The following is a 25861-nucleotide window of genomic DNA, read 5'->3' as shown; positions in this document are numbered from 1 at the left end:
TCGACTTCTATGATCCAGAATAGTCTTTCGTATATACCAGTCAGCAATGATTCGTTCGATTTGGGATCATATATATCTATGCGTTGATTATCTAGATAAATGCTTAAACCCTGATCAACAAATTTTCGCAAGAAAATCAGATTCTCGGATAAATTTTCGGCCCATATAACTCTGTCTAAGTTTAATAGTTTGTTTTCTTTCGTTTTACACACAATATCACCGACTCCCTCCGTTTTTAATATTCCTTCTTTCGAGTTATTTGCGCATTTAATCTCATCAGTTCTTTCGTCAAAGGTTTTAAATATAATACGGGAATTTGTAAGATGCTCGGTTGCACCGGAGTCAGCTAAAAACCTGGCCAATAATTTTCCCTTTTCGCATACAACGTTCGTTCTTTCGATAACATCCGTATCTAGGTCAGAGTACTCACCATTAACGTTTAAGGCAGTTTTATCTTGCTGATCATTACTGTTCGGTTGTTTTCCTCCACGATTGTTTCGATTCTGATTTCCTCTTCCCCTTTTATTGTTAAATCGACCTCTTTTCGCGTTAGAATTGTTTTGATTTTCGTTCGAGCGTTTAATACCTCCGCGATAATTATTACCGCCTCTACCCCTTCTATTACCACGATTTCCTCGATTATTATTATTATAATTTTTATTTTCGTACCTTTTTTCTTTCGAGTTTGCCAACCTCTTTGGACATTGAGCAGCTCTATGTGTCACGAACTGTCTGCATTCATAGCACATTTTGATGTTCGTCCCTTGTCTTGGACAGTCACGTCCCAAATGTCCAAACTCGTCGCAATTAAAACACTTGGTCGTGGTCACCATGGCACTTCCGGACGCTTGCGTTCTTCCAGACTCACTCTCTTCCTGTATTATAAAATTTTTAAGACTTTCATAAGACAGCGGTTTGTTCTGCTGATGCATGTTTAGGAAATTCAGATTTTTAACATCCGGTAAAGCTTTCGATATTGCATTGTAGAACGAATCTCTTACTTCATCATCGGTCAAAGGTTTTACTTCCGGCAAGCTATTATACATTCTAACTATATCTTCAAATCGATTCCAGAAAGCTGAAGCCTTTTCCTTTCCCGGATTGTATTTAATACTATATAATTTTTCCCGCAGGCTCATAGTAGTTAAATTTGCTTCACTTAATTTCAGTGTTTTAAGTTTTTCCAATATTTTTTTCGGTTCCTGAATTTCGCAAACTTTCGAGTAATAATTCATTTCTAAACGTCCGATTAATCTTTCGCGAACATCATATTTTTGTTGTTTTAGAACACTTTCGCTAACATTCGATCTCGTATTTTCGTTTTCATTGCTTTCATCAATAATGTGTAATAGATTGAGAGAGCGTAATTCAGATTTAAAGAAATCTAAGAAATAGCTGCCCCGGCGAACTTCGTACCGCCTAACAGTAATGAATGTAGTGATAAGACACGCAAATAGTCCCCCCTCTCCCCTTCTCCCCTCCCCCCCCTCTCTCTCTTTCTCTCTCCCTCTCTCCATCTCTCTCCCCCTCTCTCTTTCTCTCCCCCTCCTTCTCTCTCTCCCCTCTCTCCCTCTCTCTCTCCCCCTCTCTTTCTCTCTTTCTCTCCCTCTTTCTCTCCCCTTCTCTTTCTCTCTCTCTTCCCTCTCCCTTTCTCCCTCTCTCCCTCCCTCTATGTATTTGGATATCTTTCTAAATTAATTTTTTTTTTTACATGAATTTTCTGATATTTTATTAGTTATTCTGCTATTCCGGAAAATTCTACCCCTATTTCATATACTTGTGGTAAAAATTCGGCCCAGCCGTTCTTGAGTTATAAATGGTGTAACTAACCCGATCCTGTTTTATATATATAGATTCAAATCGTGTATGTGTATTTAATTTATAATCTCTATGCAATTTGGTATTTCTAGATTCTAAGAAGTCTTTCGCAATACTTTCGCGTTCTTTAAATCGTTTATCAATTTCATTCAAAATTAAAGAATTTACATTGTTAATTTCTGAATTACTATCTAAGCTTTGTACTTTCGAATTTGAATCACTTACGGTTGTAGATCTTCCGGGCATGTTTGGAAGAGAGCTCGTTCGAGTGTCTTTCATTTTTACTTCATCCAATTTTTCTCTCATGAAGTTTTTGGTTTGATTACCATATTCTACTAAACCATCATACTCTGCTCGAGTGGATTTTATCAGATCATTCATTTCCTTTAGTTTTTCTTCCATTTCTTCTTTCGATTTCCTTTCGGCCTCTTTCAATTTTTCCTCGTAACTTTCGGTCATTACTTTCAGTTTATCCTCGAATTCTGTGGAATTTAAAAAATTATTATTCTGATTTTGTATATCTGTTGGGGATTCCCCCAATTTTGTCATGTAAAATTATATCTAACCGTTATATGTACTGCGATATACGTTTCGTTCGCTTCTCACGCGAAATGCTCGATTAGTTCGGCACCGCCGGAAGGAGCCGATCCGCGCCGAAGGCGAGCGCGCGTCAGCATCCCCACGCGGCTCGCCCGACCGCCGGCCTCCCTTCCAACAAACCCGCCGCGCCGCGGTATATAAGCCGGCGCTCCGACAGGAGCCGGCACTTCGTCTTAGCTCCAGCTTTCTGCTGCCTTCGACGACGCCTACCCTATCCAACCTCCCAGGGAACACGCAAAACGAGGTCCGGCGTTCCGAGTCTCCTACTAAGAGTTCTTAGAGTGTTCCCGAACTCCATCAAGCTCACTCCCGACGGCCATGGTCCAGCGAGGTCGAGCGTACTCAGCCTCGTAACGAGAGTTCTCGTAGCCATCGCCCCGGGCGTTCGCACTTCCAAGCCATACCGATCGCGTTTCCGCCCGCGTGCAAAGGCAATACGACGGACCGCGCCAAGGAGTATCGAGTAGGAGAAAACCGCGTTTCGAGAAAATCGCAATCTATGTAAAACCGCGCCGCAAACCGACAAATCATAGCGCGCCGAGTGCATTCACACTGAATGTTCTGTACATCTCGCGGTTCGTCAGTTTTGTTTTGTTATATCGAATAAAGTTATATATATTTTATAATTCAATTGCTATCTTTTAGGCCTTCCACTCAAGTTCCTAACAAGCGATCGAGTCCGCGTTACACTGAAACCCCGGTCGTCTCAAAGTCGAAAGGCTGAGCGGAGCCTGTCGCGATATCTCGCGTTCTCGCGGAACGGATTCGGCAACTCGTTCGGCGCGTTTATTGCGCGCTCGAACATAAATTGGTCCTTCGAGCCGGATCGAGATATTCAGTGCAGCCCTTCAGCCGCTAACATGACTGCCGTGCCGGAAGTCTCAGCTACCATCAACGACCTCCTGGCTCAACAGCGGGTGTCGATGCACTCCATCTCGCGAGCGCTCGATAACTTCAAAAAACTCGGAAGGAATAACTACACCGCTGCAAAAGTCCGAGCGCGAATCGCTAGCTCCAAAGAAGTCTGGACGCAATGCGTTCGCGTGCACTCGGCCCTCCTGCAAGTTATTCCGGAAGCGAAAAGAAGCACGTTCGAGTATTTTCAAAACGAACTGTTCGATCAGGCCGAGGACATCCACTTGACGACGTTGGATTACATGGCCGAGTGTCTGGAGGCACTCGCGCCGACGCCGCCGCCCCTGACAGCGAACCAGGCTCCGGGCGCCGCGTGCAATCACGGGCCGCCTGCCTCCTCATTCTCACTGGCGCATCTGCCGCCCATCAACATTCCGCCATTCTCAGGGAAATATGAAGATTGGGAGACGTTCCGCGATCGCTTTACGTCCCTCATTATTAAAAATCCCGAACTTTCTGCATTTGCGCGAATGCATTTTCTCTCATCAAGCCTCGCCGGGCGGGCGCTTGAATCTATTCGAAGCATCCCAGTAACCGCGGATAACTTTGAACTTGCGTGGAAGGCCCTTGAGTCGAGGTACGAAAATAAGCGCCGTTTAGTCGAGATGCATGTGTCCGCGTTATATAATTTGCCGAGCGTTTCCCGCGAATCAGCGAGCGAACTCAGCGAGCTTCGGGATAAAGCAAATCGCGCAATCACGTCGCTGAAGAATCTAGATCGATCCGATTCCGACATTCTCAGCGACATGCTGATGTATAGCGTCACGCAAAGGCTTGATCCCGCCACTAGAAAAGCGTGGAAACTGAAAGGCGGGGATGACGCGCGAATCCCAACATTCAGCGAACTCGACCGATTCCTCGATTCTCGTGCTCGCGCGCTCGAAGAGTTGCATCCCGCGAATGTAGACAAACAAGCTCGCGCGCAGAAGGCGACCAGCGCTACAGCATCGGGAGTTTCTTCAATTTCGTGTCCGCTGTGCAAAGCATCTCACTTTCTAAACAAATGTCAAATCTTTCTGAAGAAAAGTCCAAGTCAACGATTAGAAACAGTAAAGAAGGCAAATCGCTGTGTAAATTGCCTAAGCGACAAACACGCCGTACAACTATGTCAAAGTAACTATTCGTGTCGCACCTGTCACAAAAGGCATCATTCGATGTTGCACGTCGACTCGGACACTTCTACCACGAAAGATACCTCCACCGCGAAAGATACTCCTGCCGCGGAAAATACTTCCGTCGCGACCGCATCGATCCACGATGCCGCGCCCATCACGACATTATTCTCGAGCGCGAAAGTGTCGTCGATGCCTCCCGTGTTGCTCGCGACGGCAAGGGTAAAAGTCGGGCCCCCGTCCGAATCTCCGAACGATCGTACTCGCGTCGTTCGAGCGCTTCTCGATCAAGGATCAGAGATGACCTTTATCACCGAACGATTGAGGCAAGGCTTAAGATTGCGTCGCGTTAAAATGCCCGTCTCGATCTCCGCAATCGGAGGCGTCGACGCCGGAACATGTCGATACGCGGCCGAAATTCAGATCTCTCCGATCGACCAAACCTCTCTCGCATTCAGGACCACTGCGTCCGTCATGCCAAGTCTCACAAAATATACTCCGTCGCCCGTAACGGCGCCCGTCCAATGGGGCCACGTAGCCGATCTCGCGCTCGCGGATCCGGATCCTACGAACTCGGACCCCATTGATATACTGATAGGTGCCGATCTGTACGGCGACTTGCTACTCGATGGCATTCGAAAGGGCTCCCGCGGAAAACCCCTCGCTCAGAATACCGTTCTCGGTTGGGTGCTGTCTGGCCCCGCGGGTGACCCACAAACACATTCTCGAACAGTCACGGCTCAGCACTGTTCTAATTCCCCGTCTCTCGACGAAAAACTCCGACGCTTCTGGGAAATCGAAGAGATCCCTCGCGCCGATTCACAAAGTTCGGAGGAGCAACAATTCGAAGCTCACTTCCTCGCCACTCATTGGCGTCGCTCCGACGGACGATACGTGAGTCACTCTCCTCTCCAAACCGGTCTCCCACTTGAGATCGGCAATTCTTATCGCTCAGTCGAGCGACAGTTGAGAGATCTTGAACACAGGTTCAACGCCGATAAGAGATTAGCAACGAAATACCGCGCCTTCAGCGGAGAAGGTCAATTAATTCGCCTAGGCGGGCGGTTAGCCCACGCTCCGCTATCTCTAACCGCGAAACACCTAATCACCCTCTCCTCTCACCCCCTAGTTGCCTTGCTAGTCCAGCACGCTCATAAAAGGTCGCTTCACGCCGGCACGCAGCTCACCCTCGCTACAGTACGCCGGGCCGTGTGGAGTGTGCGCGCGCAAAAGGTCGAAAAGGCCGTAGTCCACCGATGCGTAACATGCGCCCGCGAAAAAGCGGCAACTCCCACTTCGAGTATGGGACTGCTGTCTCACGTGAGAGTCTCCCCTCCTGCGCGCGCGTTTAAGCATTGCGTTCTGGATTACGCGGGCCTGATGCGTGTACGCCCGATGTCCGGGCGTGGAATTCCATATCTCATAAAGCGCATATCGCTATATTCATACGCATGGCCACGCGCGCCGTGCGCCTCGAAATCGTAGACGCGTTTCGAATCCCGCACCTTAGGGTCATAGTCGCGCTTCTGTAACTCGGGCTGCGATAACGTCATACGCGTCGTGACAATAAAGACCGCGACCTTCGATTTAAGCAACCCATTGTAAAGATCTGATTGTTACCGATCGATATCGAAAACGCCGAAACGCCTGCGTAACTTCGTACACCGTGCCCTATGCACTTATTCGAATTACCCAAACTTAGCGACCGCCTCGAGCAACGCGTCAGTTAAGCCATGCGATTTCGAAACCAAGGTTTCGAGGCGGGCGGTATGTTGGGGATTCCCCCAATTTTGTCATGTAAAATTATATCTAACCGTTATATGTACTGCGATATACGTTTCGTTCGCTTCTCACGCGAAATGCTCGATTAGTTCGGCACCGCCGGAAGGAGCCGATCCGCGCCGAAGGCGAGCGCGCGTCAGCATCCCCACGCGGCTCGCCCGACCGCCAGCCTCCCTTCCAACAAACCCGCCGCGCCGCGGTATATAAGCCGGCGCTCCGACAGGAGCCGGCACTTCGTCTTAGCTCCAGCTTTCTGCTGCCTTCGACGACGCCTACCCTATCCAACCTCCCAGGGAACACGCAAAACGAGGTCCGGCGTTCCGAGTCTCTACTAAGAGTTCTTAGAGTGTTCCCGAACTCCATCAAACTCACTCCCGACGGCCATGGTCCAGCGAGGTCGAGCGTACTCAGCCTCGTAACGAGAGTTCTCGTAGCCATCGCCCCGGGCGTTCGCACTTCCAAGCCATACCGATCGCGTTTCCGCCCGCGTGCAAAGGCAATACGACGGACCGCGCCAAGGAGTATCGAGTAGGAGAAAACCGCGTTTCGAGAGAATCGCAATTTATGTAAAACCGCGCCGCAAAACGACAAATCATAGCGCGCCGAGTGCATTCACACTGAATGTTCTGTACATCTCGCGGTTCGTCAGTTTTGTTTTGTTATATCGAATAAAGTTATATATATTTTATAATTCAATTGCTATCTTTTAGGCCTTCCACTCAAGTTCCTAACAAGCGATCGAGTCCGCGTTACACTGAAACCCCGGTCGTCTCAAAGTCGAAAGGCTGAGCGGAGCCTGTCGCGATATCTCGCGTTCTCGCGGAACGGATTCGGCAACTCGTTCGGCGCGTTTATTGCGCGCTCGAACAATATCAAATATATCATTTTTCTGAGTGTTATTCAGAAAGTCTCTATTAAATAAAATTTTATGAGGTTTTATTTTCTCGATACTGGTAATTTTCGGGGTACCTTTCATTACATTTTTCATTTCTTTCGACTCCATCACGTATTTAGATAACGCGATTTCATTTGAACTTTCGATTCCTGCAAATTCTTGATCTTTCAAAAACACATCTTTCAATCTTTCGGTCTTTTCTTCCTCCTGATTTTCTTTCGATATGCAGTAGGGAAGATACAATTCTTCTCCTGCTGCATTTAGTTTGGTCAGCTCTTCTTCCAACAGTTTTAGCTCCATTTCTGAGGCCTCGGATTTTTCTGCAATTTATTGTACAATTTTATAAGCTTATTTTTGTAAAATTAGACACACCAGAAGATACATATTTAGTATCATTGGGTCAAAATATTGTTTTTATGACAGCTGTTATTTCTATTCTCTTGACCGAACACAAGTCAATTGAACAAAAAAAACGAGTCAGTACTATGGCATCCGAACACAAGATAACCACAATACTTTCTCAGACTCATATAACTAATTACCCTCTTAACCGAACACAAGTTAATTAAGTATTAGCGAGTACATGCTTTAAATTATTTAAAAATATAAAAACAATAATAGTACCGATATCTTTTTTAAAACCACTCTCAGTGGTAAAGCAAATCTTGGTGTTGTCCAGGTGCACCGTCACCTTTTCATTTGCAAAATACTCTCTGAATCCCAGAAACTCTTCCTGAGTTTTCATGAAGAGGATCAGGGTTGATCGATCTAAAATGAGCAAGGTGTATATTAGTTTGGTTAAATTTATTTCAATTTGCTTTTTATTTAATTCGTCTTTCAATTTGCACTTTCCGTTCGAATATTAATCTTTCAATTTTAACTTTCCGTTCAAACTAATCTTTCAAATTTTCGTTTAATTACAAACTTTCAATTTTCTTTCCGTTCAAATATAACTTTCCAATTTAGCTTTCCGTTCAAAATTAAACTTTCAATTTTTCGTTATTTATTTGAATTCAAATTTATTAAATAAGTATGTATACATGTACGTACATACGCGCGCGCGCATACGTACGCTCTTTCTCATCCATATATATACACATGTACATATACATATACATGTGCACACGCATATGCGTCCATATACGTGTGTAGCATTATTGCCATACGGCCGCGTCCACTACCAACCGCACACATACACACACACGCGTTCACGAGTTCCCCTTCCTTCGCACACTTGCGGCGCTCGGCTCCTCGCATCGACCTGATCGATGTTTCGCGTACATATATATATACACATATACATGTATGCGGCTGCAGGCTACGGCTCTGCCTCGTGCGTTTGTTTCCGTTCTGTCTCTCTCTCTCTCTCTCTCTCTCTCTCTCTCTCTCTCTCTCTCTCTCTCTCTCTCTCTCTCTCTCTCTCTCTCTCTCTCTCTCTCTCTCTCTCTCGCGCGGCCTAGTACCTCGAGCGCGCGCCCGCTCAAGCCTGTCCCGGCCAGCGTTTGTTTTCCCGAGAAGAGACCATTGTTCTTTTGACTTTCTTTCTTTCCAACGCGTGATTTTATTCTTCCGACGCCATTTTCAATCTCTATGCTTTCGATATTTCGTTTTCTTTTACCGTGATTTTATATTTCGTGCAATCACTTTTAACGCTTCTTTCGTTCACTGTTGCAACAATTTAACCGCGTTTCACTTCCGATTTCAATCTTTCGATTACCGCTGATTTTACACTTTCGAAAAACTATCGGTGTTGTTTTTAGGGAAAACTGTCGCGTGCAAACTAGAAGCTTTCGCGTGAGATATTTTACGTTCGCTCTTCTTTCTAAATTTGTTAAACACGCACTCCCGAATTAACGCACTTCTTTCGACCGTTCACTCGCGTATAACACTTTCAAGACAGTTTTCCACTTACCCGCCTTTTTATCGGCTTTCGATATTTCCATGGCCTCAACTCCTGCAGCCACGTCCTGCGCCGTGGAAGCTTGCTGGGTCTCCATAACTTTTTAAGGATTGTATTTAAAAGGAAACAACAACACCTTCTTAAAATACTTTCGTAATTTATTTTATATCACAATCAAACACAAACTAGAAGCTTTCGGCAGCAATGTATGTTCTGTCGCACGATCCGTGTACTCAGATGTCTCCTGAAGGAATGAATGTCGCGCACGTTCACGCACGAAGCTGGCGCAGCAGTCGTTGTAGGGAGCGATCCAACCGCTCTCTATAGTGTTCATATCTGAGCGCCATATTTAACAGGCAGTCAACCGACTGCTACATATATAAATAAATAAATAATAAATTAATGTTTAAGACATTTTTTAGGAAACATTGATATTGTTTAAATGAAGCAATATCATTAAAGCGATAAAGAATATGTCTTTTGTTTCAAACAATTTTATATTCTTTGAAAAATCAAACAATCGTAATCATTGTGTTCAAGAGCACGCGGTAGCGCGGTATAGCGCGAGGTAGAAGACGACCACAAGGAACAAAAACAGCAAGTCCAGAATTACAAGAAAATAACGCAGTCTATTTAAATGAATATATACAAGTATTTACACAGGTTTATTTCAGGCGGAGTGCCGTGAGCGCGCACAGAGTTTAGCACGGCAAGCGACGCGAAAGCAAGCAAGTGCGGATTGCAAAAAGGCGGTAATAAGCGGTATAACAAAGCGGTGTACTAACGGTGATCTACGAGCGAAATCGATTCCGCGGCGCCGCGGCGGTTCTTTTATCACCTCCGAGGTGAAACTCCCTCCCGGCAGATTTCCCAGAATTTCGGGAAGGTGATTGGCCGTCGGAGTCCTACGTCATCGTGCCGACGTCACCGGTTTCACGGGGCGACCCGACGGGGTCGTCACCTGTTTTCGCGTGCTTTGGGTGCATTCGGGGAGCACGCTATTAGCACAATTATCGTCTAAAACTGTTCGAGGAGACGCTTTGTGGCGCTGTGATATACGATGATGACGTCACTGTAAAGGCAGCGTGACGTCATCACTCGCGCTATTTTCGCTATTATTTTCGAGGTGAGGCACGAAATACTATTGGCGCTTAAGCTGCGTTCGGGGAGCTTGCTATCGCTGTCGCGCTATTGGCTCTTCGAACGAAGTTCATAGCGTTTGCGTTTATAGCGTTAATAGCGTCTCCCCGAATGCACCCTTTGTTTATAACATGGATCTTTCCTTTGTTCTAGCGTTATTATTTGACTTTATTCGCGCAGCCGGTCAGCCATGGCTGTGTTGTTGCTAACAATTAGCGAACTTTCCGGAATGTACGAAAGATCCATGCTATAACGCGACGAAAATTATTCTTTTGAAGCACAATTATTTAGGCGACTATTTTATGGAAAGAGTGCTTGCGCTGACATGCAGCCGAAAGCGATTTCCTTGCGATGCGACTGCCCAGGTAGGAATCGCCAATGTTGAACTATTGCGCCAAGCCTGGACCAAGCGTGAGCCAAGCGTGAATTTGCCAAGCCTTGGGCATAACCAAACTTCGGTTGTGCTATGGCAGCTACATTGAGTCAAGCTTGGGCCGATGTACCTGCCATAACACAACCAAACTTCGGCATGTTCGCTCAGCCAGGCTTGAGCCGAAGTATAATATGGCAACATTGGCCTAAATGTCTATATTAAAACTAAGTGTAAAAATTATGCCTGAAATAACAATTTTTTGTAATTATTCGGTATATGAAAAAATAAAAATTTTTCTAATTACTCAGTTTTATAAACCGCCAATCAATTAAACTTTTTAACTGATGCTGGTCAGATCGTTGGTCGGGTTTCTATCACAGACTTCTATAATATGTATACTAACTATTGTTACTATTGCATAGACTGCCCAACTCCGTCGCCATCTTTGGCAGTCACCTCATAAGATATTGTTTCTTACACTCACATGATATACACTCAGCAAACTCGGAACTGCTCGGAACAGTTAGCAGTTTGGTGGTTAGTATATAGAAGTCTGTGGTTTCTATATTGATCAAATTCGCCAATTAAAATATTTTAACTTATTTTCACTCGTTCACGCTAGGTTTTTATTTTTCAGGTTAGTTAATTGGCACCTAATGATGAATTAACCTGTATACAATAATGAACAAACAAAAATTGATGTCAAAGTCATATTATAAAGTAAAAAAATCACGTTTTCTAAAAAAAAATGAACTTTTAAATAATAATACAAAGCATGTAGAAAACATGACCGTGAAAATCCTGCAGGTACATCCCGAGATACATCTAATAATGACACTTCATCCATCAATATGTTGGACCTATGGTCTGATTCATTAGAATCAAGTAATAATATTGTAAATATTAGCTCTTCGTCGAGTAATTTTAACATAGAATCTTCCAACATATTGTCTGAAAGTAGTGAAGTGGATATACAGAATACAAATGAGGTTAAAGTCGAAGAACAAAACATATATACTAAAATTCATAATTGGGCACTAAATAATATCGCTAAAGTACCTTTAAGTACAATTACAGAACTATTGGCCATTTTAAAAAGTGAAGGTTTTACTCATTTTCCAAATGCCGCTCATAGCCTACTAGGTTTTAAACATAAAATAAAAACTGCAAGAATGCAAACGAAACGCGACAGTACAGGAGATTATATTTATCTAGGTATTAAAAATGGTCTAGAACATCGCATCGAATATATTTACAGACAGTGAAATAAATGTTATGGTCCATATTGAAGGGATGAATATATTCAAAGCATCAAAAGGTCAACTGTGGCCTATTTTAGTCAAAATATGCAATAAGAAATATATTTGTCAACCATTCATTGTAGCAATGTATTATGGTGATTCTAAGCCAAAAATGTAGATGATTATCTAAAGGATTTTGTTAACGAATGTACAAGTTTAATCAATGATGGTGTAGAACTACATGAGAAAAAATTTGTATTTAAAATTATTGCTTTGATAGCTGATGGGCCAGTTCGAGCGTATGTTAAGTGCATAAAAGGGCCCACAACTTATTTTGGTTGTGAACGCTGTAATACTGAATAATTAACTATTAATAGGCGACGTGTATATCCCCAATTAAACTGTGAAAAACGTTGTAAACAATCTTTTATTTGTAAAGATCAGGCGGAGCATCATTTAGAAAATATCATATCACCACTTACTCGGATCCCGAACTTTGATCCTGTCAAAGATGTAGTACTTGACAGTATGCATTTATTATTCTTGGGTGTAATAAAAAATGTGTTAGAAAAATGGTTAGTTACTGGAAGTTCATCTAGACTGCATCATACACAACGAAAGATTTTTAAAGATTTAATAAATTCTATTACTCCATTTATACCAGCAAAATTTCAAAGGCGAAAGTTTGACATCGATGAAGTTACACATTGGAAGGCAACTCAATATCGTTTCATGCTGCTATACTGTGGTCCTATTATTTAACAATTCGTATTGTCTGATAAACAATTAAAACATTTTTTATTACTGCATGTTGCCTGCCGTATTCTATGCAGCTCAGAAATAATTGCCACAAATATTAATGTAGCTGAGGAATTACTCAGAAAATTTGTCTTGTTAATGCCTACATTGTATGGTGAAGACTCACAAGTTATGAATATCCACAACCTAATTCATATTCCCGATGACGTTAGACACTTGCAAGCATCTCTGAGTGATTTTTCAGCATTTTGGGGAGAGAATTTTATTGGAAAACTGAAAAATCTAGTTTATTCTACTGCAAGGCCATTACCAAGATCGTAAATCGTCTCTGTGTGATACCTTAATAACGTCTTAATGACGTCAATAGGATGTCATTAAAATGTCATTTGACATTATTTTGCTACTGAAAGTATTATATTTCAACAATATATTGCAGCAATATTATTGTAATATTTCAATATTATTTAAAAACGTGTAATACATCAGTAATATTTCTGAAATATTTCATTGTAATACGTAATATTTCCACTATATTGCAATATTACTGCAATATTTCTGCAATATTATGTGCTGTGTGGGGTAAGACTACAATATTATCAAATGTATCTTTTTTAAACAAAAACATAAAATATTTTATATAGATAAATGTAAATCTTGCTATTAGTTATACTAAATTTTTTTCCTTTTATTAAGATATGGTAAAACCAAGGATGCATTTGGATGGCCTGAAGAAATAGAAGAAATTCAATCTTGTCCACCAACTTCGGCACCAGTGACGACAGTCAATAACGAAACCGACAATACTATCGTTTCTGCACCGTTGTCTTCAATCAACAAGTACGTTTATAGATTTTTTTAAATATATATGAAGTACATAAAATAAGTTAATTATTTGATAAAGAAAGTATTCTTTAATCCAAGCATATATTGTATCAGAACGGCAAAGGATATAGTTCGGTTAACATGGAAAGGTAAGGATAACTTTATTATTGCAAAAACAAAGTAAAGGAGTAGATTTGACAATATTGGTGTCACCCCAATTAATAATATATAATAAACAACTTATAAGTAATGGCCGCTTTTACGAAAGAAAAATTTGTTTCTGACTGTCTTCGATTAATAAAATTGGAAAAGCATTCTGATTTATTAAAAGTTCAATTTAAAATTTCCTATTGATTCTCATTTTTGTGTGTTGTTTGTATCACCAATTGTATATATATATATATACTAATTATTCAATTTATATAAAAATAGATAATTTATATTAATCAGTAAATGTAACATATGTCTATCTCAATTTTACTATAATAATCTCTCTCTCGTTGTAGTCGGCAAACCGCGAAGCTTATTGCGCGATAAGTCGCTTTAAACTGGACTCCGGTTTATTCCAGTATCTCCTTCCTTTTACTTTTTTCTCTGACACTATTTTTCATTATATATTACGCTACGCGCGCGTGCGCCGACGCGATGCGACATATACGCGCGTCGAGCTGGCGGTCGATCGTTCCAAGTCGAGGGTCCTCAAGGGTTAAGCCGGCGACTATTAACCGGCGAGCCCCGCTCTCGTCTATGGGTCTCGTGAAAAATTCCGCCCGGAATTCCAAGCGAATGGGGAAACGGCACTGTGTGGCGCGGCATGGCGCGGCGCGGCCGCGTTGGCCGGATTTCGAAGATTATCGTATACTCCAGAGCGCCACGGCTAATTGGGCACAATAATTAACAGGGTCGCCGCCGGATTGCGCGCCACACCGTTCGTTCGTGTTCCACAATCCCGGCTGATTTATTCCATTCGACATTATCGCGTGATCCGCGATGCCACTCATCGCGCTGATTGCGACCGATGCACTGATCGGAGAGCTATATAAAACGATTAAAAATTTAGAGTAATCGCTGATGTTGCGGTTTATAATTATTTCGTCGCGTAAAACGTCGTTATTTATCGTGTTAATCGACGTTGACTTGAGCTTTATAAATAAATATTTATTTCAATATCTCGAAAAATTTGTCGTCGGTGTGCTGTTAAAGAAAAATAAAATTATATAAGTTATAAATATTCCACATAAGAAATAGAAAATGACTTTTAAAAAGTATTTTATATAGTTGAAAAATTAGTAATAAAGAATACAATTATTAGTATTATTTTTTTATTGTCGATGCTATCCATATGTCGCGCATTAAAATTAAAATATTGACAGCTATATAGAGCAATATGAATTCGCGCATATCGCAAATATCTGCGATACGCGCGGATTTAATGAACGGATATGGGATACGGGGAGGATGTCTGTCTTGAACTTGAAATCCGAGCGTGCGTGCGTACCAGCGCGTGCACATCCCGGGAATTCGAGGAATCGCGGCAGCCTTGCACCGGGCGCGCGGAAAGCGGGAAACCGATCCGCCCGAGCCATCCCACCGTGGACCAGAATTTGCCGACCGATCAACCAGCGAACAAAGGTTCGCCGATCGAACAGCCAGCTCGGCGGCGGGCAGGGGAGGACAGGCAGACCGAAGCCAGCCAGCCCCTCCGCCCCCGTCTGCCTCCCACGGTCTAAGCACCTAAGACCGTATATTACCATATTTTCATATTTATTCCGCGGTAGTTTTTAATTAAAAATCGGACGATGGGTTAATCCCGCGGCCGTTTGTGGAGCGAGGAATAATTACGTCCTTTTTGGAAATGGCGCACGCACACCACGAGGAGAGCGAAAAATTTAATCGCTTGAGATATGTGCAGCCGGGTGAGTGCGTAAACAACGCTATCCGCGCGAGGGAGAGACATATGTGCAGTGACGCTGCAGCGAAGTTATCGGCTATCGAACATTATTGGATAACGGAAACAAAGTGCGTCTCGCCTCATTGATTATTATCGCACGCGATCGCCGAACTACCGCGCTCTCTCTGCGCGGCGTCATAAATAATTAAGAATAAATGAGAGCGACGCGTCGCACATTCGGACATTTCCGGCTGGCGCGACGGACGGACGCTCCTATTTTCTTTCCGCCATAACGTGCGCCGCCTCGTCCGTCGATAATACGTGCAAGAAAATAAACCGCGCCCGCGTCCGTCGGCAGGTCGACACCGTACGATTTATTAGTTTGTCATAAATCCCTCCGTCTATTTCCGCCCGCGTGCATTACGAAAGTCTGCCTTCCGCATTCCGAGACCGCGCCTTTCCCTTCGCGTCTCTAAATGGATTTGTCGATAGATTGAAAATTTGGTAGATTAGCAGTTTTATTAAGTTGGAAATATATAAATACACATAGAAAATATTGGTAGGCTACCAAGATCCAGCTCGGACCGTAAATGGCGGCAGTTTCTTCTATATTGATTGTATGTAACATGACGGTCCTTTTTCACTTGATATTAATAGATTAGAATTTCGTATTTTCATAGAACATGAGAATTACGTGAGTTTTAATTAATAAGCGCAAGCGGAGTGATGAGCAAACAAACCATGTACGCTCTCTATATACCGTGTACGATTTCCCCCGCCCCCCTCCTCCCCGGACGGGTATATAATTATTCGCGCATACAAATAATCGATTATAATAAGGAATAGAACGGCGGCCGCTGCATGCGTCGGTTATTGCGTGGCGCATTAGCGAGCGCGGATACTTCCGTAAGCGGATTACACGTCGGCCCAAATATTGTATTTAAGTATGACGTATATAGAGCGGCCGAAGATCAATATCCTGCCCCCGAAGTGCTTTTAATATCCCCTGGCCTGGCTACGGATCTCCCTGTGAATCTCTCGCGGACGGAGATAATAAGGTTCAACGTCGTAACGGCGACGCGAAGGGGAGGAGGAGGGGAGGGATCTCTTTCTCTTTTCCCCACGTATTCCACATCCCGCAATCCCGGCGCGTAACGCCCCGCGTCCTAAAGTTCGCCTATAGATGTGCGCGCCGCGCCGCAAACACGCCTCTCGTCGGGTGTATTAATTACGCCGCGCCGCGATCCGCCGTGCCGCCCACTTATTGGCTGCGGGGAGGTACCCGCGCGTCCGCAAACAAATCCATAAATAAAAGAGTGGCAACGCATCGCACACCCTTCGCGCAATATTAAGTTGCGACTGACCCAGTCGAGAGTTTTCTCGAGAACTTGCTTGACGGAAGTTGCAACGAAAATTTAAAGCGAGCCCACCACGCATCAAATTGATCGGTCACGGGCATCGAAAGACTCGAATTTTTTTTTCGAGGCGGATTTTCGCCCAAATAGATTCGCGACAGAAATAAAGTGTCGGAGCAACGACCCGAAAAATTCCTATCGCAAAAGCTGTACGTACGGTATGTAAAGACCACACTCATCAATATCATTGTAATATCGTATAACATTTTTCAGGCGATCCGCTAAACAATTCAAGCGCGGGTATTTGTCACGGGGCTTGGCACGCTCGCGAGATTAAATCTAATGTGATTTAAGGTAATGTGATTTTGGTGGCTTAAAATATTAAGCAATTTATGTTGAAGCGATTGCCGCGAGGCATTTCCAAGACGGGAGTGGTTCAAGGGAATGACTGGTGGTCTCCATTTAGGAAGCGTGGTCGGTACAGCGGCGCGATAGAATTCTACGAGCGATCTTCGTCGGTATTATTTTTCCTCGGACCCTAACAAGCCCCGAACGATGCTTCTCGTGAAGCTCTTTCGTTCATGAACGTCCCGATGAACTGGCATAATCTATTGCCGGAGAAAAGTCCCTTCCGCTTCTCCGCGCGACAATGTTATCTGTTTGAGAATTTCCTCTTTTTTCTTTTTCCCTCCTTCGTCGGGATTTTCCGTAAGCGGAGCTCGACGGTGCATTTACCAGTCTTGCGTGTTTCTAACTTAAACCACATTCGCGTTGAACGAAAACATATGCTTGGTAATATTCATGTTCTGCGAGTGAACGCGTCAGCAGTCATACAGAGAGATTTCATTTTCGTGCGGAGCAGAAACGCGATTTACTTCTGTAGACGTAAGATGGATGTAAAATGGGTGATTCGCCCAAAATGCATTGTCTTTGATAACGTGTAACGCGTGTCATGCATATGTCGGACAGATGTCGTCCAGACTTTTCACTCGGATTTAGAATAGTGCGCTCAGAATTCGGCGGGATATCGACAGCACTGATTTGGCAGCTGTCGAGCGCGTTCGGCACTCGTCCAGCTGCCACGGTTAATTTCTCACCGCCCCCCCTCTCCCTCACCGTTAGGGCTGCAATTACTCCTGACTCGACCGAGGTCGATCTAATATCGGTATACAATCTGCGATGCAAATTTACTGCAATCTCAACACGGCGCGCCTTCCAGCCTCGGAAAGGTGTAGCATGATTATTAACTACGTTCTAGTCCACTATGGGTCAATCTGACCCCCATTCGTGCACGATGTTTCCGCAACCGCTGTCATATAAATACCGACGCTTTAATCAAATAACTAACGATCTCTACCGATAGAGGATACTTCAAACTCTTGGTAGATGGCGAGCCAAACTCCATTTTAAGCCAGGCATTTACCGACATTTAGCTTCAAACTTGAGCTGAGGTCAAATTGACCCAGTGTGACTACGAAGGGTTAAATTGCAAAAATAAGGCACCGTGATGTTTCCTCTTCGTCGTCTGAGAGACATCTCTCAAAGGAGACAATGTGATGACAAATTCGGAAGAACTTTTATGCACGGAATATACGCGCGAAAAACTAAAATTCGTTGTAAATCTGTTTCTCGTCACATGCACCTATCATTTTCTTTATGCTGCTTTTTCGCAACGTCTACTCAAGTCACCTACCTATTTTTGCCTTGACGCTTTTCTTGCCGACTGCGAGCCGGAATCCCTTTTTAATTGACGTAAAATTGCGATGAAACGTAAAAAGGTGAAGAGGGTGTGAAGCCTACTTCTTCCAGGCGTCTTACCAATCTTTCGAAATTCTCACGTCTCGAAGCTTCAAACTTACAACATACCTTTTTTATTTAACGTTTCGATCCACTTTTCTCCCCGTCTAATCATCGTCTAATCGATGACTTTCGGTGTAATATCTCATTTCTAATCGCCTTAATATGTCCGCTTCTTCGAGTGTTTACGCGCGACAATAATAAATCCTGGATCCTCGCGATGTCACTTTCGAAGTTTTCAAGAAGATTCTCATTCAACATTTACTAACAATTAACAGCATCCGAATACATTCGCTATGAGAGATGTGGATACTATATGTATTATTTCATATATAAACTGGAGAAACACAATAATAAAATGTAAACTAATCCTATTTTATATATTCTCCGATATTATATGTGTAAGGAAATGAAATAGATATTACATTTTTTTATGCTATATGTTCCACGAGAAATCAGAACTTTCAGAATTCAAATATCTTTTTTCGCAGATGGAATTAATCTTGCTTTAATATCGGCGTATTTTGTTCTCGCATTATATATCACCTTTTTCAAAAAAAGGTAAAAAAAGGCGCCAAGTACACGCGCAATGTATGTTGTAAATCTAAAAATCTTAAATGGTAGTAGCTTTATTTCTTCCTAACAAAATAATTCACAAAATTGCGTTACCTAACTCAACCCAAATGATATGTATAGTAGCTTTATATTTTTCTCCCTAACAAAATAATTCACAAAATTGCGTTACCTAATTCAACCTAAGTGATACGTATTTCAAAAAAAAAGTGAAATCTTTAAATTGCGCCAATTGCAAAGAGAATATATATACTTTCAAAAATAATTGTTGTGCAACTACTTTTAAAAAATAAAACAAAATTGTGTTACCTAACTCAGCCCAAGTGGTATGTATCTTTGTATTCCTGAGAGTCTTTCTATCAACCCAAGTGGTAGTAGTTTTAATTCTCCTTGATAAAATTAAAATATTACAAAGAATTATTTTAATCACAAAAAATTAAAGAGGTAACATTATAAAATAAAAATATTTAATTAAAATAAAATAAATAAATTTTTCTTGTAAAAAACTTGGCGCTGCTTTTTTAAGGTTTAGAACCTTTGCACAAGACTTTCGTATGGCAACGTAGTGTAACGAAACGTAGTGGGTCAACGCACAAGAAACGTATCAGTTACGGCGTTAAAGCTGGCCACACACACTTTTTCGTAACAGTAACAGTAGGATTTCGACCAATCGTGTTACTCGATTCGGGAACGTACGGCCGTACGTTTTCGAATCGAGCAACGCGATTGGTCGAAATCCTACTGTTACTGTTACGAAAAAGTGTGTGTCCTGAGCCTTAAGCGTCGTCTACAATGGCAGCAGGAGTATGCAATAAGACGTAAGCAGTAAGCTATTCTATTGACCAATCACAATCGATTATTCTTGAATTGTAAAAATCCCATTAATCAATAACTTACTGCTTACGTCTTACTGTATACTCCTGCTGCCATTGTAGATGACGCTTTATACGTCAATACGTTTCTTGTGCGTTGATCTACGTTACGTTACCATACGAAAATTTTGTGCGGAGGCTCTAACCGATACGTTTCTTGTTAATCCACGTTACGTTACGCTACGCTATCATACGAGAGTCTTGTGCGGAAACTCTTATCCAGACAAATTTGCATAGCGCATAAACATAAGCGTAAGAAATTGATTGGTTTATATATGTATATGTGCAAAAGGAAATAGACCAAAATCCATCTCTTTATGCATATGCTTATGCACCTATGCAAGTTTGTCTGGGTTGACCTTAAAAAAGCAGCGCCAAGTTTTTTACAAGAAAAATTTATTTATTTTATTTTAATTAAATATTTTTATTTTATAATGTTACCTCTTTAATTTTTTGTGATTAAAATAATTCTTTGTAATATTTTAATTTTATCAAGGAGAATTAAAACTACTACCACTTGGGTTGATAGAAAGACTCTCAGGAATACAAAGATACATACCACTTGGGCTGAGTTAGGTAACACAATTTTGTTTTATTTTTTAAAAGTAGTTGCACAACAATTATTTTTGAAAGTATATATATTCTCTTTGCAATTGGCGCAATTTAAAGATTTCACTTTTTTTTTGAAATACGTATCACTTAGGTTGAATTAGGTAACGCAATTTTGTGAATTATTTTGTTAGGGAGAAAAATATAAAGCTACTATACATATCATTTGGGTTGAGTTAGGTAACGCAATTTTGTGAATTATTTTGTTAGGAAGAAATAAAGCTACTACCATTTTAGATTTTTAGATTTACAACATACATTGCGCGTGTACTTGGCGCCTTTTTTACCTTTTTTGAAAAAGGTAATTTTGTACTGATATCATGCGTTTTGTAGTGATAAGCAAGTATCGGCAAAAAATTTCCATTTTTTATTTTTTAATTATTCACAAATTGATAATAACAACAAATTAAATTTTTATTAAATTTATATATATATATATATATATATATATATATAATTTATATATTTATAATTATATATTTATATATATATATATATATATATGTAGGTCTAGAGGTATGTTCCGGGACTGTTTACGTTTTTTGAAATGTACAGTCCTGGAATATAACGCATATATATGTAATCAGATTCAAAAAATTGTCCCGAAACGTGCCGTAGGACATGAATTTTTTCCAGGACAGTCCTGGAAACTGCCAAATGTCCTGGAATATACCGATGTAAAAAAATAAAAGTCCCGGAACATACTTCCGGACCTACATATATATATATATATATATATAATTTATATATATATATATATATATATATATATATATATATATATAAAACCTCTTATTTTTTACAAATATACATATATGTGTATTTATATTCGTATTATATAGAGAATCGCTATAACATTAAATGTAATAATAGTTATAATATAGAACTATTGTCTTCTATTTTTGAAATTTATTAAATATGTATTTATTGATTAAATACGTATTTATTATATTTAATGTTATTCTTGTGAATTCTCTATGTTAGGTAGATATAAATACACATATATATCGTATATATACATATATATAATATTAACATGTTTTTAAATCATGTTTATCTGCAATAATTAAATTATTTATATTAAATCAATTATTATTTTTAAAATAAAAAATTTGCCTGACAATGTGATTATTCCTTATTGATTTTCAAATAAGTAATAATTCATGTATTAAAAACAAATGAAGAATATAAAACGATGCGAAACTGGAAACTACTGGAACAAATTCGGGTCTGGACTAGTTATTTATTGGTTCGGATTTCTTGACTGCTTGAACAGATCGACTGAGAAAAAGTTTATTATAATGGACCATTTTCCCGAAAATATTACATACATGGATCCAACTTGTATCAAATCTATGAATAATACGTGATTATAATCGATATAATTGTATATATTTATTTTTGTACAGTTATCTTCAAGAAATGACAAGAGATGATACATCTAATATTTGTAAATAGATTTCTGTTAGAGGATCTGATCATGGATTAATATTTTAATACTGTTTCTGACTGTTATCGGAATGAATTAAAGTATGGTTTTGTATTTTCATATTGTAATTATTATATTCAAGTCATTAAACTATTCATGTATTTTTATTTTCCATCCAAATGTTTGCGAAAACTTAACTATTTAGTAGAGCTACATAATCGAGTAAATGAATTAAATATTATCACATAACTGAATGAATTAAAATCACAGTCCTTAAAAATACAATGTAGCTACAATATATATATATATATATATATATATATATATATATATATATATATATATATAATCAGCTGTTTTATAATGAATTAATTGTACGATGAAACAAAGTTATTTATCTGGTTATAATATTTACAGTCCTTGAATCTGAATCCTTTAAACAAAATTGGACAATTCGTTGAATCTAAGATCAGATTTTAGCTTTCTTCCTATTTTTATCCGACACTGTATACTTGTCGTAACTTTTCGTTGGATCAAGAGGTTCCCATCTACTCGCTGGAAAAATGTGTTTGTTCCTCTCGTACCATGATCTAATGAGAAAAATAAAAAAATAACATAAGAAAGAATTATGCAAAATATTCTTTTAATAATAAATACCTAAGTAAAACTTTTCCGACATGTGAGTCCTCGGTTTCGACAGAAGCATCGTGCATAATACGAATATCATCGTGAACGTCAAATGTGAACAGAGGCCCGCTCTTTCCTCGTGCCTAATCGCAATATTACATACATTAAAATAACATGCCAACATTGTGATATTGCTTCATAAGTTTTATCATTTAGTATATTTACCTTAGTTACAATAAAATCAGTTACAGTTGCAGTAAAACGTATAATGGTGCGGTAATATAAGATTCTCCTTGACATACATTAACTGATCTGCCATTACTGTTTTAAGCTCGCTGAATTCGGGCCTCAGAACTTCTAAACATCTCTGAAGAACCTAATAGATAGAATTACCTGTATGTGAAAATTTAATTTATGCAGCAGAACATTATATATCATGCCAATGTTACTCCAAAAGTGGCACTGGAGTATTTTAATAACTTAAACGTTCTCTAAACCATTGAGACACCTTTCTTTCACCTTTCTTCATTATAACACTCCGACGATGGTCAGATCCATCCCAATAACTGAATGTGATCTCAATTTCTTCTTCCTTCAACGCGTTCTGCTTTCTAGCCCATTCTTGTCTCAATTCTTTCCTAAGTTTATTTTCCTTTTCGTCCCTTTCCCTACTGGCAAAAAACATGTATCTACATCTGGATTTTTCTAAATCTTCTTAATCGCAGGGCCATCAGATTGCACATTTTCTGACTGCGGGGATTTTTCGGCATTGTCTTCGTCAGAAGACATCTCAGCTTCATCTTTGTCTTCGTCCAGATTAAAAGACAAAGCTTGAATCTGTCTCTTCTGTTTGTTCTTTTCTGTCTGCTTCGCCGCTAGTGCTCTTTCCTTTTCCTGCTCTTTTTCACGTTCCTTCTATCAAAGCATAAAATACACGTACAAAAATACAAATTATGAGATAATCAGGATCATAAGAAGATTGTAAGAAATTACTTGTGGGTATCAGGATTCGTGAATGTTCGCTCAATTTAACGGCGGATTTTCTCTTGCATTCCGCGTGACCGACGGTACATGCACATTTCGTGGCATCTAGCCTTAGCATCTTTGTGATATCGTCATCATGCATTATGATTTTCTTCGTATCCTATCTTCTGAAGAAGCCCATCGAAAATTCTTGATATGTATGACTAGATGACATTCAGAGCACTAGGCAGAAATCATACACACATACATATATATATATATATATATATATATATATATATTCACGGCAAACCGCATATATAACATCGTGTTATTTTTATAACCTATTTACGCAACTTACGTTACTTCTGTAGTAACTTACGATACGATAATTCCTCTGCGTAAACGGGAGATTTTATAGTAACTATTATGATCGGAAATCAAGAGCCACCGTTGAAAGTAGTGAAGGTTACGTTTCTCTGATTGAGAGACGACGACGTATCTTAATATGAATTACTGTAAGTTACTACAGATGTACTCACTCACATAAACATATAGTTCGACAACTTTTATAAGACAGCATATACGTATGTGTGCAATTTTGGATATACCTTCCTTCTTTTGAAGATCTCCTCGACATCAGCTCTCTGTGGTTAATACTTTATATATTTCACTTACTACGTTTACGCGAGCGTAATTATCGTAAGTTTACTATAGTAAACTTACGATAATTCCTTCGCGTAAACAGAATTTTCCTTCGCGTAAACGGGATTTTGTAGTAACTTACGATAATTTATTCCGCGTAAACGAGTGAATTATCGTAAGTTACTACAGAAGTAACGCTCGCGTAAACATACAGTTTGACAACTTTTACAAGGCAGCATATACGTACGTGTTTGTACGATTTTGTAGATACACCTTCCTTCTTAAAGATCTCTCGGCATCAGCTCTCTACGGTCAATACTTATATATATTTCACTATCTGTCACGACGCGGCAACGGTCACGACTATCACACACTTACACTTATCCTTTTCTAGGTTGTAAAAAACTGTCACGCACTGCGACAGTGCACGAGTGCAATCTCGTGTCAAAAATGGGAAAGTGACACACCAGCCGCCATTTTTGTCCGACGTGGACGTTTCTTAAAAAAAAATTTTCCAGATTTGGACTTTGCATCGCAATATCTTCGCTCGTAGGGCACGTAACGGAAAAAAAGACTCTTATTTATAAATCAAACCCCAAGCTATCGATCGAACCTACTTAGAAATTGATCCGTTCACTCGTTATTGAGATCTCAAAATCTCGGATACTCGCAACTCATGCGTTCGCGTAAAAGAGTCACGGTGCGTCTCGCTTCGCGCGTACTTGGCGCGAGACACTACCGTGTCTCTTGATAAGCTGGAACTTGGCATATCCGCGCGATGGCAAACGGTATATTGTACGTATATACGGTTTTCCAGAAAACAAATCCTACGATTGCGTACAGGCGTACACGATGAACTATCGATGTTGAACTTTTTCGAAGCAAAACAGCGTACATCGAGAATGTCTGATAAAAGAATGTATATTTACTTTTCTCTATGTTTTCAGACAGTAAATAACATTTATAGACCTGTTCGAACAAACTTTTGTTTTCTGTCACAGAGAACGAGGTAGAATATATTTCGAAAAATTGAAAAACATCAAATATATATACTAAACTCGCGAGTGACTGGAGAGAGGATCAAATATAAAAAAAAAGTCGGTAAACCGCATAATTTCTTCAAATAGGCAATATTTTTTTTTTTCAAAAGAACGCAAAAAGCGTTGCATCCATCAAATACGTAACGCGGAGAATGCGCGCGCGGAATTGATTTCGTATTTCGTTTTCTGTATCTCGTGGGGCTCGGTATGTAAACCCGATTTCGATTTTACACAATTTCGCAGGTGGATGCGACTCGCCGGACGTCAGCGGCCAGACGCGCGTTAACATACGCGCTCTCTCGCGCATATATATAGGTACATGCGCGCGTCAAAACGATACTTCGTACACTTTTTGTCGGTGTTCACGCGCCATCCGCGCGCCGTTTCTTTCGCATTGTTTTGTCCCGGCGCGACGGTGGCTAAAGAGCCGCTTCGTAACGCGTGTGAGCGCGTAGAAGCGGACAATGCGGTACCAATGCGACGCGCGTATTTGCACAGGTACGCGCGAAAAGCGTTTCGGTGGGCCATCGGCGTACCGCGCCGATGGGAACCGCGCTGCGTCCCATTATCAGGACTAAATTATCGGTTATGTCCGGCTGTAATCGAATTATAAGTGCGCGCAGTAATAGCGTTATGCGCGTTATTGTCGTAGCGGAGCGCAAGCGCGCCTCCTCTCCGGTTGACTTTCCGAGTGGTCCGCGGT

At 40.8% G+C, this 25861-nt stretch overlaps 3 protein-coding genes and 1 pseudogene across 3 annotated transcripts in view; 1 reads left to right on the top strand and 3 right to left on the bottom strand.

Moving 5' to 3' along the window:
- LOC139815987 (uncharacterized) overlaps window positions 1-25861 on the bottom strand; it is a 33515-nt gene that overhangs the window by 3433 nt on the left and 4221 nt on the right. The window contains exons 2-3 of the mRNA XM_071783274.1: window positions 2044-2300; window positions 670-875 (exon numbers count right to left, since the gene is read on the bottom strand). Coding sequence (XP_071639375.1) covers window positions 670-875; window positions 2044-2277 — 440 coding nt within the window. The 5' untranslated portion in view covers window positions 2278-2300. The remainder of the gene's footprint in view (window positions 1-669; window positions 876-2043; window positions 2301-25861) is intronic.
- Window positions 2318-5930, top strand: LOC139815985 (uncharacterized). Its single transcript, XM_071783271.1, has one exon. The coding sequence runs from the start codon at window positions 3279-3281 to the stop codon at window positions 5928-5930; it is 2652 nt and encodes an 883-aa protein (XP_071639372.1). The 5' UTR covers window positions 2318-3278.
- Window positions 6955-10475, bottom strand: LOC139815986 (uncharacterized). The gene is made up of 3 exons (XM_071783273.1): window positions 9035-10475; window positions 7747-7890; window positions 6955-7442 (listed from the first exon to the last, which is right to left on the bottom strand). Exons 1-3 carry the CDS (start codon window positions 9117-9119, stop codon window positions 6955-6957), a joined length of 717 nt encoding a protein of 238 aa, XP_071639374.1. The 5' UTR covers window positions 9120-10475.
- On the bottom strand, window positions 22288-25145 carry LOC139816325 (protein FAM50 homolog; annotated as a pseudogene).

Source organism: Temnothorax longispinosus, chromosome 7 (genome assembly GCF_030848805.1).
Source record: "Temnothorax longispinosus isolate EJ_2023e chromosome 7, Tlon_JGU_v1, whole genome shotgun sequence".
NCBI classification, from domain to species: Eukaryota; Metazoa; Arthropoda; class Insecta; order Hymenoptera; family Formicidae; genus Temnothorax; species Temnothorax longispinosus.
This window is presented reverse-complemented; position numbering and strand designations above follow the sequence as displayed.